Below are 17,723 nucleotides of genomic sequence, written 5' to 3'. Positions count from 1 at the left end.
TGGTAGTGACTTTACTGTTCAGCATTATGTAAAATTGATCAATAGTCAATGCTTTGGTACAAAAAGACCTTTAAACAATTTATTTCACAAATATATAAATATTTACATTTCTGTACAAGAATAAAAAAGAGTGCCTTTTTTTCCGTAATTCTCGCAAAAAATACTTATCATAATACCACAGCCATACAAAAATTTTTAAAACCTCCTTTCTGTTCATAACTTTGATTTTCAAGACTAAATTATTTTCACGTTTTCTTTGAAAATAATGAGGGTAAATTTTTCCAGAGTTCATTGCAATTGTTTACTCTGAAAGTAAAAGGTCAGTTTCCAAAATACATTTTTTATGCATTTTTGTACAATATTAACATGACCGTTTTCTTTTCTTTCCTGTTATTCTCCTTATAAAGTTCACATGCCATGCAAATCGGAAAACCAAGGCCTCTTATTCCAAAGATGTTTTTGCATCTACATCTATAAACTGCTGGTACCAGAGTTCAAAATAAGAATTTAAAAAAATTCAGTTTTGTTCTATGTCAACAATATTTTTTGCCCAGAGTAATGAAAGAAAGACGGAAAATGAGAAAAGGTCCACATTTCCACTGAAAGATGACTAAGACTCCTCATGCTGAAGCAATCCAGTTTCTTCGTGTGTAAACAGTCTTCAGTTCTTCAATGGCAATGTTAAGAAACCACTGTCATTGTCTTCACGCATCATCTGGTTCATCCTCAATCATCTCTGCATCACCAACCTGGTAAAATAATTGTGACAATAATAATTATTAACATAATTACTTATATGGCACACCCCGTAAACTCTCAATGCTCCATACAAAAACCTTTTTTATAAATTTGCAAAATACACTTAAAAAATGTACAATGTAATGATGAAAATTTTCAAGAACCATCAACATAACATTACATGGTGAAGTAAATAATTCTAAATACTTGTTGATTATGTTCAAAAATACAAGTTTTCAAAAAGAGATTCAGAACAGTTTCATCTTTTTCAGCTTCCAATATCAGAACCTTTCATTATGAATCCATACTGGTGTTAGTAACAGTTTTAATTAAAAAAAAAACATTTAACTCAACACTTGGAGCAATTTGCTAAAACCGGGCAGAGAATTAAAACAATTGCATGGTGTAGTCCGTTCAGTTTCTTCAATCAACAGCTAGATATCCGAACTCTCCTTATATTAGTAGGAACTAAGACCAAATGGCCAGTAAAATATTGAAGGCAATACTGTACTCTCATATAGCTACAGATTGAAGAAACTGCACAGACATTATTCAGGCAAATCAAAACTTACATAAGTTACATATGGTGCAATTAGAAGTAAAATATCCTTGTTTTGATAAATAATGAGTGCCCACAAACAATATATCCAGCCAGATGGTTCCAGGATTTTTAGGAGAGAGGAGGAGGCCAAATAAAGATAATTGTACTGCATTGCTCTGTAGACCTCAGGGTTTTGTATAACTAATTTTCATGTCCTTTTTTTTTTTCTTTCTGGTGGGGGGTGGGGGGGGGGGTGGGGGAGGGGGGGGGAAAGGAGGGTGATAACAAATTTTTGTTTCGGCAAGGGGTCTGCCTGGAGCCAGAGATTAACCATCTGGAACCACCTGTGGATGTCAATTTAAATCCTCAAAATGAATATACTTAACCTGATAGCTTGTGCTTGCACAGTGACAGTAGTGTTATCTATTCCCCATCAGCTTTAGTATCCTGTGTGCGGAAGAGTTAGGAAGCGTGCAGTCAGTGATACAGTAGTGCATAAACATGACAATACAACATCGATTTTACCCCGAGTCTCACAGCTTTCAGTCAGTAAGATTTTGCAATCTTCTTTACAAAATGACAACACATCATTGACTATACATTGAGTGATACTATACTGCTTACGCCAGGCAATCCAACACTGGATGTGCCCCGAGTTTTGCAGGTTGTATCATGCTTTGACCCTATCAATTTCAATACTTGAAAGTGAGTCTAAATACAAAGCTGTGAATCTCAGGGTAGAACAAACATGGTGCAGCAAACAATATACTGAGGCCTGTGTGATAAAAGAGAGCACTATTCTCAATTTCTCTCTCTCTTTTATTATTTTTTTTAATTAATTAATTAATCTTTTTAAGCAAATCTACTTTTTCACAAATATTTAAGTTTCTTTTGCCTGGGAGTTGTCTCCCCCCAAATCTTTACTATCTATATAATCTGGGGAAGTTTGTGATTAGAGTGCCAAATGAATAATTATTTTATTATGCAGATTTTGCTCATTGGTTGAAACTTTCATCTTTTTAAACCAGAACAACTCCATCAACCTGGCCTCAGTGATATGTGCAAGATACTGTTGTTCAATAATGTTACAACATACAGATTTTTCAAAAATAATATTTTTGCAGATCCTAGACATATTTCCGTAAAAAAAAAATCCCAAACACGATAATAGCTACTCCAAATAACCGTATATGGTTAAGTAAGGATTCAAAAGAACCTTAAAATTCAAAATAGAGTTGAAACATTATTGCTACAGCATGACATTTTTGTATGTGAAGCATTTGATCAACATTAGCGTGACATGTATCTGGAGTTTTGCTTCCAAACACTGGACAAAGTTTTTAAAAGTCTATGTGAGTCTTTAACTGCACTGCTGCTAAAGGCTTCTCAGACAATTTCATCCTGTGCTATGAAAACAAAACTCAGACACAGTGAATATTTTATATGGAATAAATTGCTCCAGATTATAAATGTGCTTTGGCTGTAACAGTGAGTTAGTCACCTGGCAATCCAGATGGTTGCTTAGCAACCAGGTGGAGGATTTCTTTTTATGTACAAAAAATACAGTAACTTAGCAACCACATGTACTTGCAAAAGTTCATGAGTAGTCATCAAGTTAAAACATGATTTTACATACAATGAGAGAGCTTGGAACTTGCATTTTCTGCATTTGTAATAATGAAGTAAATAGTACATAACCACTGTAAATGTCCAAAAATTTGAAATAAGCAACATAAGATCAATCAATTTAAACAGCATGAAATATTCAGTTTTAAAATGTGGATAGGAATATTTCATGCATATAATAAAGGAAGGAAACAACTAGCTACTTAATTTAGTGCAAATTTGTATCAGAGGTTGTAAAAGAGAATGCAATTTCCAAGTAGATAATTGGTCATTATGATATCAACACATAAATGTTACACTGAAGAAAAGATAATAAATATTAGAATATTAAATATTAGAAAACTTTTGTCGAAAGTTCCAATTTAGTGTCTATAGCCTGGGTGTAGGTGTGAAGAATGTGTTAGCTGCGACAGCATCGGCACAATTACCACAATCAATATGATAACACCACACTTTGTTGGACCAGCAGTTGCTGTACTCGGTCTCAGAGAGCTTTTTGTTAGCAAAACAGAATTCAAAAGGTATCCTTAAGAATGACATAATTGCTCAGCAATTTTAAATTGGCCATTAAATTTTTTTAAATCTTACATCTGCTGCAAGTTCCTCTTGTCGCCGTTGTTCTGCCAATTGCTGTGCCTCCTCTCTGTCATCCTCATTGTATTCTTCCTTATCTAGACGCTCCAGCCGTCTTAAGTGAACTAGGACCTCTATCCTACACTGTTCATCATCTTCGCATGGGTTCTCTGTATAGAGACAAGTTTTAAAGTTGAAGTTAGAAATGATATCTAATATCACGTTATTGGCTACGTGTGTGTGTGTGTGTGTGTGTGTGTGTGTGTGTGTGTGTGTGTGTGTGTGTGTGTGTGTGTGTGTGTGTGTTTATGCAAGCACTGGCATGTGTAAACGAGAGAGAGAGAGAGAGAGAGAAGGGGAGGGAGAAGGGCATACCTGTCAGCACAATGGCTCGTAACATTGGCAAACTCTGCAGTTTCTTCATTTCTTTTGCACTTGCTATATTGTTACCTCTGTAGAGGAGACAAATACAAAACGTGAAAATCAGATGAATTTATGATTAAAACAAATATATTTGAGTTAATTGATATAAATGGGATTGCTGCTTATATCAAGAATATTTAGGGTTTAATAATGAAGTTTGTTGTATAAGGTGGGCAAGCATAAAGAGTTCCAGTTTTCAGGCACTCAATTAACTGTGAGATTGTGCCCACTCCAAGGAGTACAGAAACTTTTAAAAATTGGGGTCAATTTCTACCCTTTTTCTTCCCAAACTTATTACATGAGTTTCATAAAATTATTTCCCTTGTCTGACACCTGCTCTTACCGTAGATTTATGTACTGTAAACGTCTGTTTGTATCAGCGAAACCATCCAGAGCCTCCAACTGATTGTCTCTCAGATGAAGAGTCTGCAGGTTTTCTAGCCTCTCTAAACCTGTCAATTCTGTCAACAAGTTTGCACCCTGAAGAAATAAATATTTACAAATTCAAATACAATTTAACAACCCACATTATTTCTAGCTTCTTTTCATGAAGAAAGCTCAAACAATTTTTGATTTAAATTTGTAACAATACAAAGCTTTAGCTTCAGGGTAACAATACAGACAACAAAATAACTCTGGTTATCTAATTTCTTGCCTAGTTTCTATATTTTTTCATTCATAGTTCATGTTTTCACCATACAATGTACATACTTATATTAAATATATCATTTTTTTACATAAATCAAAATTAACTTAGTTTTTCTCACAAGCTTTTCTGGATCTTGGAACACAAAGCAGAAACCGAAATGCATGAGCAACAGGAAAGTATGCAGCAAAACTATTCCATCCATGAATTAAGTTACTTACCAAGAACAGGTTTTTCAAATTCGGCAGATACAGCCCTTCTGTAGATTTGAGTTTGTTCCCTCTGAGCTCCAAGGTGTGAAGCCTGGTTAGGATGCTGGGGTCAAAACCACTGATAGATGTGATCTCATTGACTGTAAGAGAACATAAGTCAGGTCAATAACATAAAGAAAATCTTTACCAGACCTGGTACTAGCAATTTCAGAAGGGGGAGGTCTTTTTCTGAAAATTTGGACCTTTTATTGCTACCTTAATTAGTTGACCCCACTTGAAAAATGGTGTAGAACCTAGATCAGATTTTGATTCAGATCGATCCTTTTGCAACCAAAAGGTAGTTATTTTTGCCCCTCCCCTTATTGTATCCAGCCCTTTTTATTTATAAGCTTGTCTCTTCTTGGATGTAGGTGCATTGGCAAATCATGGCTTGTTGATCTTAATTGTTAACATTGGGCTGCTAATACTTTTCATAATGTTGATGTTAACAGCTGAATCAATTAAAGGCAAATTATCTAAAAAAAATCTTTTCTAATTAATTTATTTTCATTAAGTGCATCTACCCTCCCCCCCCCCAGCAAAAAAAAAAAAAAAAAAAAAAAAAAAAAAAAAAAAAAACAGGAGTATTGTTCATTAAGGAGTAATGTTCATAATTTCCTCCCCCCCCCAAAAAAAAAAAAAAATCAGAGGTAATTTCCATTAGATGCATTAACACCCCTCCGTAATAAAAATGAAAAAACTAAGATAAAAACAAAAAAAAATAAATAAATAAACAAATAAGCTGCCCTCATGATGGAGACCTTGTTTCACTTACACGATAAAGACAACTGTTCCAGAAGTGGGTGATTCACTCCTTCTGTGGTTTTTATCTTATTCTGATTGAAACTAGCCACTTGAAGATATGGCAACTCCTCCATCTGAGCACTCTGGAGCAAGTTGGCATCCGCTTTCAGTGTCAGCAAATGTGTTAGGGAATTGAGAGGGGTTAAGTCCTTGAGATTATTTTTAGATATATCCATGTATCGGAGATGAATGAAAGAACTCAAGATGCTGATGTCTGAAAGGGACCTGAAATGATCAATGAACATACATGTAGAAAAAGAAAATTACACATATATGTGACATAAAAAGGGCTATTTATAAGACAGAGGAGAAAATTGTATGAAACCAGTTTTGTCCACTTTATACTTATATATGAAATTCTGTCTTTAATATACAATTTGTACACCATGGTTTTCATTAGGTAGATATCAATTCAAATTCTTTACTTTATAAAGGCTACATGTATGAAAGGTTTTTCACACAGAGTCATGTATTCTAAAATTCTGCATGGGATATGGATATCAAGGCATCATAACTAAGTCAGAGAGCCAATTTTCCAGAAAACTTACTTATCATGAAGGTCTATTCTGACATATGCATGTGCAAGTCCATCTCCAGTTTTACAAAGGAGTGAAAGTGATTCTGCGATGATCTCCTGTGTCAGTGGGTTTTCTTCAATTTTCTGTATGGCAAATATATAATGATGAATGAAGTAAAATGCATTAACGTAAATCATACTATGAGAATCTAATATATACCTGTACATGTAGTAATAACAACACTGCACGCCAGAAATACGTGAGAATTACAGACATACACTGATTTTTTTTTTTCTTAGTTGAAAAAAGGACTCTTACAGGAATGAATTATCAAATCTACCGAAATCCTATAGTTTCAAATTACAGTATTTCCATTGAAACTTTGACCATCAAGTCGCATAAGCAGTGAGTGTTTTCGATCAGTGTGGCAATTTGCACTGACGTTCCTTTCAGTTTCGGTTATCAAGCTCACCTCTTCTTCCTCTACTTGTTCTTCTTCACCTTCTTCCCCTTCTGCTTCTTGTTCCTCTTCTTGCTCTTGTTCTCCAAAATCCTCCTGGTCCGACATTTTGTAAATGAAAAAAATTGATATGTAGCAGACGAGAAGCACTTATTCCCAAGTTGTTGATGATCAAATATGGCGGCTGTTTCCTTAGTTACCACAAGGTGCCCTGGGATAAATATTAGCTTGAAAGATTACATCGACCTCAAAGTAGCATTGTTTACCACATTTTACCAATAAGTTCTAAACTCTTCGTTTGTATGCTATACAATAACCGTGTGACAAATTTCCAAATTGCTGGAGATCAGTTTGACGAGAATCTGCGAGATTTCACCTGTAGCAGAAGTAAAGCTGTGTGAGAATGGGTACGAGTGTTTCACCTGGGCTAGTAAGTAAACTCACTTTTTTATCATCAAAATTAAAATCAGGTGTGAAGTGAGACTACCTCTCTAGTAGATTAGTGCAAACAGGTGCCAATAAGAGCCCCAAATATCCAAGACAGTTGCCACCGACCGAGAACAGAAGCCGAAAAAGTCCGATTAAACTTTGGGGCGATTTTTGCACTTTTCGACCCAAATTGATTAATTTTTATGAGTAACCGACACGGGCCGTTTTCCGCTGTTTCGTACTACTTTGACCTTGTCAATCCCATTTAATGCGATAGGATAAACTGTTATTGTGCCATTGATCGATATTAAATATTTTTACACGTTTTCTTAGTTTTTAATGAATTTATCCAAAATTAGGATGGGTAGTCTGAATAATAGAAATATACAGACAGTGTAGGTAGAATACATTCTCTTTTAAGTGGCCCAGGTGCTTTATGCTGTTTTAATTCATGGTTTCATTGACAAGCACGCTTTTTAGTTGATATCATTTTTTTTTCTTTTTTCTTCTTTTTTTTAAGTTTGGATTTTTTTTAATGCAGTTAGGAATGCTGACGAGAAGAGATAAAAATGGGCCTTTTGAGACTTTTCTTATCAAATTTGTCCTGGTTAAACGTTTATATTGAACCAACAAATTTGACAGTCGTCCTAGTGTGAAGGGCCCAGATGCAATAAGGTCTTCTATCTTGTGATAAGATTTTGGGTTCAAAGGCAATAAATAGCAGTTGTGTTGGGATATTTTAACATTAATTTCAGATTTATCATTATGGGCCAGAAAAATGATAAAGTTCGACCAGGGATCAAGTGTTTTGTTTATTTTAGCCTAGGTGAGGTTTCAAAAAAATCTTTTTAAGTTACTTTTGTAAAAAAAAAAAAAGAAAAAAAGATTTTATACAGATATTACATGAACCTATAGTACTGTTATATCTGTTAAGCAGTGATAGCATTTTATGCCAGTTTTACTCCGGAATTTATTAAGTTGCAATTTACTGAAATTATTTGTTAACTAATTGGTGTTTGAGTCACTGATATTGTTTAAGATTATGTTATATATTCTTATTATTTCTGACAAAAAAAGGCATCTCAAAGAGAATCTGACATAAAAGATGTAGACTACAATGAAATACATCTTACATGCAATGAAAGATTTTTATAATTTTTAAAGATGCTGTTTTTAATCTTGGTTCATATTTAACCATATTAAAGTTTTTGATTTAGATGGCTTAGTCATTATCATAATTGCATTTAGTGAGCAGTAAGAACTTTGGACCAAATTGAAATTAAGCATCTTTAACTTTGCCATATAATGCCATATTTTCAAAACTGGCAGTATTGTTCTCAGATTATTATTTAAAAATGAAGGACTTTGACCTGATAAGCTGATATAATTTTTAAGCATCCAGTGATATGATGTTGTCACAACTAAAAACTAAATACTTGTGGTAGACAAGCTGTCCCTAGTATTTTTCTCACATTATTACATTTTGTTATGTTTTGCAACTAAAGGTAAATGTTGGCTGAAATAGTCTTTTCATCAGAAGTGTGAATGACAGAAAAGATGAAAGAGAGAGAAAGAGAGAGAGAGAGAGAGAGAGAGAGGACGGGAGGGAGGGAGGAAGGGGAAGTAAGAGGGGGGGTAGAGAAGTTCCACTTCAGAGAAGAGGTTCTTGTTTTGATATCATTATAATCATGAATTAAGATATTGAAATTATAGATGGACAGCTTTAAGTCTGATGAGAAAAGGTAAGTGCTAAGAAATAAGAACATACCCTATAGAGGAAAAATGTCATTATGGTATTGGTAAATATTAAATTAGAGTAAAATTATTATTGGGAAACACATAACATATCTGTGTTACTTCAAATTTGACAAAAGAAAGATGCAAATGTTTCTTTTAATATAATGGCTATAGATACTGTCAGACATGTCACATTCATTTTATGCAGGATTGAGAGAGAGGAAAAGAGAGAGAGAGAGAGAGATGCCACTTGCACTAATCATATTCACACTTTGATGTCAATATAATTGAGTGGTTACTTCACTGCTCGATTCAATTTACATGTGTATCATAATTGATTAAGGTAATCAATAGTTGAGAGCCAGGTTTGCCACAGGTTCATGTATACATTCAGACAAGAGTATCGGTCAGTCATTCTTGATTGGAAAATTGGTTTGGCTCACAGCAGCATTATTATAAATGACCAAAAATTTGCCCCTCCTCATATCACTGACAAATTGATTTCTCCCCATTATTCTGAAAAGTAATAAATAACTTTTTTAAATCCTTAGTTAAGTGTTGTGTAATCTAAAGTTATGAATGTAATTCCAGCAGGTAGTGTTGAATGAAAAGCCATTGCTCTATTTCCCGCTAAAACATGGGCTCCCACCATCTCACTTAGTCAAAACAACAGTTTTGAGCCTTTTAGAATTAAAAGTAAAAGTTTTTGGTCTTTTCCTTTAGAAAGGTCCATTAAATGTGATTCTATTCATCTTAAAGCCATATCGAACACTGCGAATAGGAAAGTCAGCTTTGTTCTTCAAATAAAACTGCTGGCATAGAAAATTGGTTTTAAGCTCCCGTCATTGATTCTATTCACCGTCCTTGTTATTCCATATTTGTGTTGCCACGGCAACTGTTCAAATAAGCCCCCCCTTACAATGGAGTGCTCGAATAAGCAGGGGGACAATGGGTGCTTTGTTTACATGGAAACCCAATAATTTGGCATTGATACGAATTGAACCTTGAACGGGTTGACGTTGTACCTGTCTCATTGCCGTGGTTACAAGATAGGTGTTGGTATTTTAATCAATACAGAAACTGGTGATTTAAAGGTATAAGTGTACAACTTAAAGAGTTTTCAGTAGGCCCTGCACAGAGATAAGGCTGAAAATATTAATCAGTGTGAACAGTGTATGTGTTTTCTACCACTTTGGAAGGAATTGTGAAAGCTCCCATTATAAACTGAGTGAAGATATTGTAATCATTTTTAAGTGGTGATTTAAAGGTGTGCAGTTAAAGAGCATGTTAGCCCATAAGCAGTCCCATTCTTTCCCTAAATACAAGAAAGGTTCTGTACTTAAGTGACTGTTTGTAGGTGATTAAGCATACCAATGTATGTCTTTCTGTATAGTTTAAAGATTTTAAATAAGATTTTGTATTTTTTATAATTTATGGTTATGTAACCTCTCTCTCTCTCTCTCTCTAAATAAATAAATAAATGAACACAAAAATACTCCCTCACGTACTACAGAGGATGAATGAAGATATTTCAATGCAGAAACATGCATGAGTTTGCTCATTTAAATGATGTTTGCACAACTATCAGTATTTCAACAGTGCTAGACTGTTCCTGTTTCCATTAACACAAATTTTAAAGGGTCCTTGACGCACTTTCATGAAAAGTTACTCTCCATTTTCTAGCATAATGACTCACAGATTATGTAAAGATGATGCCTATTTCTTTATGTTGAAGACTAATTTGTCGGACTTCTACCCATGTACCCCCCAAGTTAAGAATCTACTCCTAACCCTGACATTTTTGTTTATTTCAAAGCATATCCATTGTTCAACTCGGGTTAGTTCACTGCAGTATAAAAGCTTTAAAAGTGATCCCCATTTCTTTACTTGGGAGTCCTAAATCCACACACACACCCTGCACCCCCTCCCCCCCCCCAAAAAAAAAAAAAAAAAAAAAAAAAAAAGGTATAACCTTGGGACTTGTTCAGTGTCATTTAAAACATTCCATAATTCAACTTGGTTACCTTATTGCAGTATGGGAGGTACTGTGTGTCTGGAGATAGTGATATGTCAACACAGAAATGAACATCTTAAAACTCCTGTACTCCCATGTTAAGTATATTGTACATGTCACGCCTTTAAGATACCTTTTACATGGGTATCTATACACCTTGTTATTGTTTGATGTCATGCTTTTAAGTGTTTCTATGGTTGTGTTTATATATTGTAAATTTGGGTAAATTTGGTAACAATTATTATAACTCTCAAATACTTAATTTTTTTTTTTTTTTGGGGGGGGGGGGGCGCTAGGTTTGATGGTGGTGGGGGTCAGTGAAATAGTTTTAGATGATATTAGCTTTTCTGTGATGTCAATCCTTTTATACTTGGTTAATCTGAATACCCCACCTTTCAACAGCTTTTTTTTTTAAATTGGAAGTTTCGAAAATTTTGAAAGAAAAACAAAAATTTACAATTGAAAGTTATAGGATTGTTCCCAAAAGTGTGTCTTCCAGAATAAAGTGAAATTGTCAAAGATGAGTGACTGTACGAGGAAATATATTGGTCTTACTAGTATGTGTGGTATCAGTTCTAAAGATCAGGTATTTACAGAAATCATATTCTATATATATATATATATATACAGTACAAGTATGGCAGAACCCACAGATTTAAATGTGAAACATGTTTAACACTTTGGGTGTGCAATTTCAGAAAAAAAAAACAAATTCCTTGATCTTTGTCATTATATGAAATTAGTCATAGGCACACATGTCAGTTGGCAGCCTTTGTTTTTAAGAAGAATGTAAAAAAGTACTTTTTCAAGGTCAAAATAAGAATGATTATATAATAAGCTAGTCTGTCTATCACATTTTGTATACAATTCATTCATTTTCATCATGGTTCATAAACACCGGTCGTGTTAATTCTATTTAATGAAAAAGTTAATTTAAAATTAAATATAATGATTTGGTGATAATTGCTAATCAATTTTAATTAACTGCAATCCATGAAGTAGTTACTACTATTTCATTCCACCAGGTTTTACAATCAACACACCAGCAAATAATTTCATCAGATTAAAGAAGTGAAAAAAAAAAAAAAAAAACGCTCGAGTAAAGATAACCATCTCCGAGGCATGGTTAAATGAAATATGATAGTGCTTGGTTCAGTGAGGTTTCATGTCTTAGTTTGTTATAAGCTGCTCTGTGACATTGTCACAGGTGCTCTGTGAAAGGATAAGGTGCTGGTAGGAGTTGTTCCTCATTTGTGCCATATACCCGATTGCACGATGCCTTGTATGATGCAAACACTCACATGTGAACGCATGCCTACACACACAGAAGCTGTCAAAACTGTGTGTGTGTGTGTGTGTGTGTGTGTGTGTGTGTGTGTGTGTGTGTGTGTGTGTGTGTGTGTGTGTGTGTGTGTGTGAGAGAGAGAACACTGGTCTGCCAGGAACTGAAATTAGAGCCAGTCTCCCATCACACATGTGCATGCATACATGCAAACACTCAGATGTGCATACACATGTGCGTGCACACACACACACACACACACACACACACACACACGTGGCCCAATTGAGAGCTAAATTGATCTCTTTCTAGAGGTGAGAAGTGGTAAGAAATATGTTCAAAATTTTGATCAGCACAATGCTGCAGTCTCTGTCAAAAGCATTTTAGGCCAATGGTCTTCAAGTGGCATGGGTTACTACGTCAGTATTATGTAAAATTTTAACTTTTTTACTAGTCCATAATGGCTATTGCTTCTATAGTACTAGTAGGCAATTGCCAAGGGCTAGCGCCCAACAGTACAGACTATAGGTAGTTATTAGATGGTAGCACAATTTATGTTTCGGTTATATTGAACAAAACTTATCTGAGTGGCCTGGAAATTATGCAGTAAAATGTGTGGTAAAATATTGTTCATTCAATGCAAATCATATCTGAGCAGTGTTGCTACCCAAATTCAGATATGTATTTAAAATAAAAACTTATATGGCATATAAAGTAATCACGGTGCTTAGCTATCTTTATTTTAATAGGGCTTGTCCTCTAAAAAGTGTTCACAGAGCTAGCAATGTTAGTAGTCTGAATAACATTCATGTAGCTGTATTATACTGTATTGGTGACATCTGTATCTGAAGGGAAAACATAGTTTTGGTATGATTAGGATGGTTACATCCACAAATATGCACTTATTCTTTTGCTGGGATTAGGTTTTTATTTCTGCCTGGCCTACTTATTACCTAACATTCTTGAGTTTTAAGGTTAGTCATACAGAATATATGGATGTATTTACTAGCTGAGCCATGTGTTGTATGAATATTTTAGATAAATGATTCTCATGGACCATTATTACATCATTTCTTCATGGTTCTTTTTATATGATCTAAAAAAGCTATCAGAATGGTGTGTGTGTGTGTGTGTGTATGTGCGTGTGTGCATGAGAGAGAGAGAGAGAGAGAGAACAGGTCTGCCAGGAACTCAAATTAGAGCCAACTACCCTCTCTCTCCCAATATATCACTCTTTATATTATCAGTTATTCTTACCCCCCTCTCTCTTGCTTAAGGGCTTCTCTTATTTAATTTTCAGCCACCAAATGCATATTTTCTATATTATTTTGTACAATTGTCATATTTTTGCCATTCTCAATCCATTGCAGCACAAAGAAAATAAAAAAAAATCACCTAATCCTAACTCTGCAGCTACCAGCTATGAGACACATCATCCAATTGTAATGAAATACCCTGAAACCCGACTACTTATATTTACACATTTTTCATGTAGAGATCAATTCTAGCATAATATATGTCAAAATACAAACGTGAATTGCTTCAGGGCTTCCTTCTCTCCTGGTATATTTTATGATCCTCCAATGTAACTAACAAATACCAAAAAAATGTGCATTGATATGTGATGAGAATATAGAAGTTACCATCATAAGTTAGGGATAATTTGGGCTTTAATGGCATGGTGAGGATAATTGTACTTCTCTCCTTCGTAGATTAGGCTGTTCAGCAGGGGATTATTGTGTTAAGTTGAATATCAGACTAAATTGTGCAATCAGAGAGCCAAGGTAACCTGGAATTTGATCAATTTTTCATAAAAATTACCTTTCGCAATATGTTTTATACATTGTATTCTGCTTGTTTTTATTTAAACACAGATGATTTAAAAAAAGCTGTCCCAGGGATAAAACCCCTTTCTTCTTATTGCACTTTAATAGGGCAGTATTGTTTACTATTTCCAACAAAAATATTTCCACAGAATGTAATTTAATAAAACAAAGAGAAAAAAATTGCATTTATTGAAATTGTGGCGGTTTTCTCCAACTATGAGTTAATCTCTTGTGCATATTTAGGGCTTGCTGTTGTGAAGGAATAGATAGAAAATATAAATCATCTGATAAAGAACCCAAGACTGATTTTTGATCTCATCAAGTACTTAATAGATGTGACATCGTAGGAGACTTCTAGTCTGCAAATGAATGATGACGAAATCATGTTGCCAGATTTCAGAAAATTCACAAAACATCTTTTATCGTCATTCTCAATTTTGGCCAAAGAAGTGGAAATATGTTCTCTCATTTACAAGTCGACACTCCAAAGGCACACACCTGCTTTTATTACCGAGTTAAAAAATGTGCGAGAGTACCATTGTGTCTGTCATGCTTAATTGCAACATGCTTTTTAAATGGAGAAAGCGACACCTTTTCTTCTATTTTGTTTCTAACCAGTACCTAATAACACCCAAACCAACACTATTTGTGTTGAAAAACCGACAAAACACCTTTTATTCTGACCGTGCTTAATTTTGGACGAAAGCAAGGCATTTGTATTGGGATAGCAAAAAGCTTTTACCTGTGACTCGTAGCAACCGACTACACATTCTATTTGTGTTTGGCGAGTCTATATAGCTGTTGCTATGGCAACATGAATGATTTGTTTGGTCACATTTAAACCCCCAGCCCAATAACTAGCAGTGCAACTATATGCTAAGTCAACAGTTTGAGAATCAGCCTAAAAGGGCTCAAAGTAAAGAAAGGTACACACTTCACGATATGCCCAATGTTAAGGCAGTGAATAAGGGATTTTTCTTCATTATTTTCATGACTTTGTTCACTTTTGGAAAAATAAAGGCGTGTTTGTGTTTAATGAGGGAATGTGGAATTTTGGTAACCTTCAGTTTTGTGTCTGTGTTTGTGTGAAAATGTGGTTAAATAAAGATGTATCGATGCGTTGGGAAGAAATGTTGAATTTTGTTCACTTTAAGTAAACAGTTCATTCCATCACTTGAGGAAATGGCTTTGAATCCTCCATTTGATCAAGAATTTGGTGAATTTTATTCACTTTAAATGTGGCATTAGATTTTTTGCTTTCTCAGGGTATGTTAAATTGGGGAGAATTATGAAGAGGTAACATATTTTTTGGGGGGAATTCTATGTACTTCAGAGGTGTTTTAAAACCTCCCCCTCAAATGATTGCAGAAGAATATGAATGACAAAAGTTAGTGCATTTTGTTGCATTTATGATAATATTTATTCATCTTGTTTTATAAAGCTCCTATGCTCTGAATAGGATTAATTGCACAAAACAATAGCTTCAAAAGGTGAATAACCTCTCAACAGTTTATAAGTGTGCACCTGGCCAAAGTTCAGACACACATGGCATTAAGAAAAGTAATGTAGTTTTAAAGATAACATGATTAACAGAATGACAATTTTGACATACAATTAACTTGTGTGAAAGAGAATTAAATTACTAAAGCAAAACGTAAGTTACCAAAAACCAAGAACTCAAGCTTAAAATAAAATGTTGTCAAATTTTTATTGTATGTTTTTTTGTTTGTTTGTTTGTTTGTTTTTTCTATCACTACCTGATTCCCCTGCCCACCCCTTCTCCTTTTTCTCTCCTTTGAAAACCTCCATGCTCTTCCTACACACTTTGCTATCTTTCTTCTGGACAGTAATATTGTTCAGCTTTTTTTCTTCACACATATATCCAAGATTTTTGCTAGTAAGTCATGCGTGTCCTCAACACATTTTCCACTTCAGTAATAAACGATGAGTGAAACAGCATGCGTACAAATAAGACACAAATAAATGTAGCGTTCTGTAATTTTTATTTCTCTCTATTAACTGTTTGCTAAGTATTTGTATGGGTTACTGATTTTCTGGGGTAATATGCTTTAAGATTTATAGTATACTGCAGTAAACCTGACTTCTTGAAAAGAACGAAAACACTCTTAACTGTAGAAAGAATGATTTTACAAAGTCTTGGGGTTTTTTTTTATCACCCAGAAAGTTCTTGTTCAGTCACACACTGTTGAAAACTCGGCACAAGTTATATTTCCTAAAATCTAAATCTTTAAAGGAAAATCAGATACCATTAAGCAACAATTTGTGTTTAAAATAAATCTGTATCCTATTACACAGATTTAGCTGACTACTACTTTTATTAGAACTGCAGCATCACAAAGCAGAGACATTAAGTCTGAATCAGTCACATGCAGCACAAACCTAGCCAAAAACTGCAGAATTTATACCATTTTGCCATGGGGGTTAGCGATAGTTTGTTCTTTATGCCCATAAAACATCTCCCATTAAATAACCGGGAAAGTGTTCACACTGGTGTTGTTGAAGATCCACTTCTGATAGCCAATGTAGTGTATGGCTTGCCTTAGGGCACCCTTGGGGGAGGGGGGGGGGGGGGGGGGGGGGCACTTGTAGGAGTAAGATCCCTCTCTCATGTAGATGTCACACATTGACTGGGAAATTACCCTACTTACTCTAATTTCATTTGACTCAAATCTAGATAATTATTGTGGCTTTTCGATTTAAAATGTTACTCTTAGATCTTAATTTGTATAATATTTGACTCCAAGGTAAATGACAAAATTTTTATTCGGCCATCTACTTTTTGTCATCATAGTGATCATGTTTCCTCTCTTTGGGTTGATTTTGGAAAGCCTAACCCGGCAATTGTTTGTATTTCTAACTGCATAAACTGTTTTTGCTCGCATCAACTGCTGATTGCTTGGTACCAAGCTGTGCACCCACCATGAAAGAGCACAGGCAGGATTATTTTATTTTATTTTATTTATTTGGGGGGGGGGGGTAGGAAGAACCACCCTTTTGGTCCAAAAAGGTCCAGTCTTCAAATTTTGAGTCTTTCAAATTTTGATCAAGGTTCTTTGCCATTTCTCAAGTCGCATCAACTAATCATGGGGTGAAAAAGTCCACTTTTTCATTTAAAAAAAGCACCCATTTGGAAATTGCTGAACACAGGCCTGGAACACAGATCTGGCCATGGGATCCACTATTCTGTGTGGACTCTGTTCTAGTGGAGGTTCATGACCGGTTTAGTGCCAGTGTGAACAGTACCAGGCTAGAATTCTTCTTCCCTCAACCAGCCAGCATAGGTCAGATAAGAATCTTTAACATCTTTAACTCATAAAGCAATGAAGGCTTTTATAATGGGAAGGCCAAGGCTAAGCTGGCAAGGGAGGTGCTTTAATTCTGTTAATGTCATCTGATGTGCTGCCTTAGCGTAATGCATCCTCCTCCTCCTAGCATCTCCTCCTCTTCCTCCTCCTCTTTTTTCCTCTGAGTCTTCCTGATCCTCCTCTTCCTCCCAGCATCTCTTTCTCCTCCTCCTCCTCTTACACCTCTTCTTCCTCCTAGCATCTCCTCCTCCTCCTCCCAGCATCTCTTATTTCTTCTTCTCCCCCCCCCCCCTCCTCCTCCCAGCATCTCTTCTTCCTCTTCCTCTCCTAGCCTACTAGCCTATGGATACCAAATGGATAGTAGTATATTTTCCATATATAAAAATTAACAGCGAGTATGGATGGATCTTGCTTGTGAAATTTCACACTGTGTGATATGTTTCTGATGTTTGTATAAGTGTTGTGTTGTTAGCTATGCCCCAGATGGCTCAGTATTTTCAATTTATTATGTAGGAAATGACTTATTTCT

General features: G+C 35.0%; 2 protein-coding genes across 3 annotated transcripts in view; one reads left to right on the top strand and one right to left on the bottom strand.

The window, feature by feature from the left end:
• Positions 1-65: 65 nt before the first annotated feature.
• On the bottom strand, positions 66-6,871 carry LOC106159658 (leucine-rich repeat-containing protein 23). 2 transcript variants are annotated; one of them, XM_013535992.2, is made up of 9 exons: positions 6,593-6,871; positions 6,151-6,263; positions 5,574-5,827; positions 4,769-4,899; positions 4,245-4,381; positions 3,854-3,930; positions 3,494-3,648; positions 1,666-1,726; positions 66-749 (listed from the first exon to the last, which is right to left on the bottom strand). In XM_013535992.2, exons 1-8 carry the CDS (start codon positions 6,686-6,688, stop codon positions 1,703-1,705), a joined length of 987 nt encoding a protein of 328 aa, XP_013391446.2. In that variant the 5' UTR covers positions 6,689-6,871; the 3' UTR covers positions 66-749; positions 1,666-1,702. The 2 variants fall into 2 exon arrangements, with proteins under 2 accessions (XP_013391446.2, XP_013391445.2); XM_013535991.2 differs by lacking the exon at positions 1,666-1,726.
• LOC106159656 (zinc finger protein castor homolog 1) overlaps positions 6,848-17,723 on the top strand; it is a 47,072-nt gene continuing 36,196 nt past the window's right edge. Inside the window, exon 1 of the mRNA XM_013535986.2 lies at positions 6,848-7,010. The gene's annotated coding sequence lies outside the window, so the exon portion shown is untranslated. The remainder of the gene's footprint in view (positions 7,011-17,723) is intronic.

Source organism: Lingula anatina, chromosome 9 (assembly GCF_051362555.1).
Source record: "Lingula anatina isolate TDL-2025a chromosome 9, LinAna3.0, whole genome shotgun sequence".
Lineage (NCBI taxonomy): Eukaryota > Metazoa > Brachiopoda > Lingulata > Lingulida > Lingulidae > Lingula > Lingula anatina.
The sequence above is the reverse complement of the archived record's forward strand: the minus strand, read 5'-3'. Positions and strand labels throughout refer to the sequence as shown.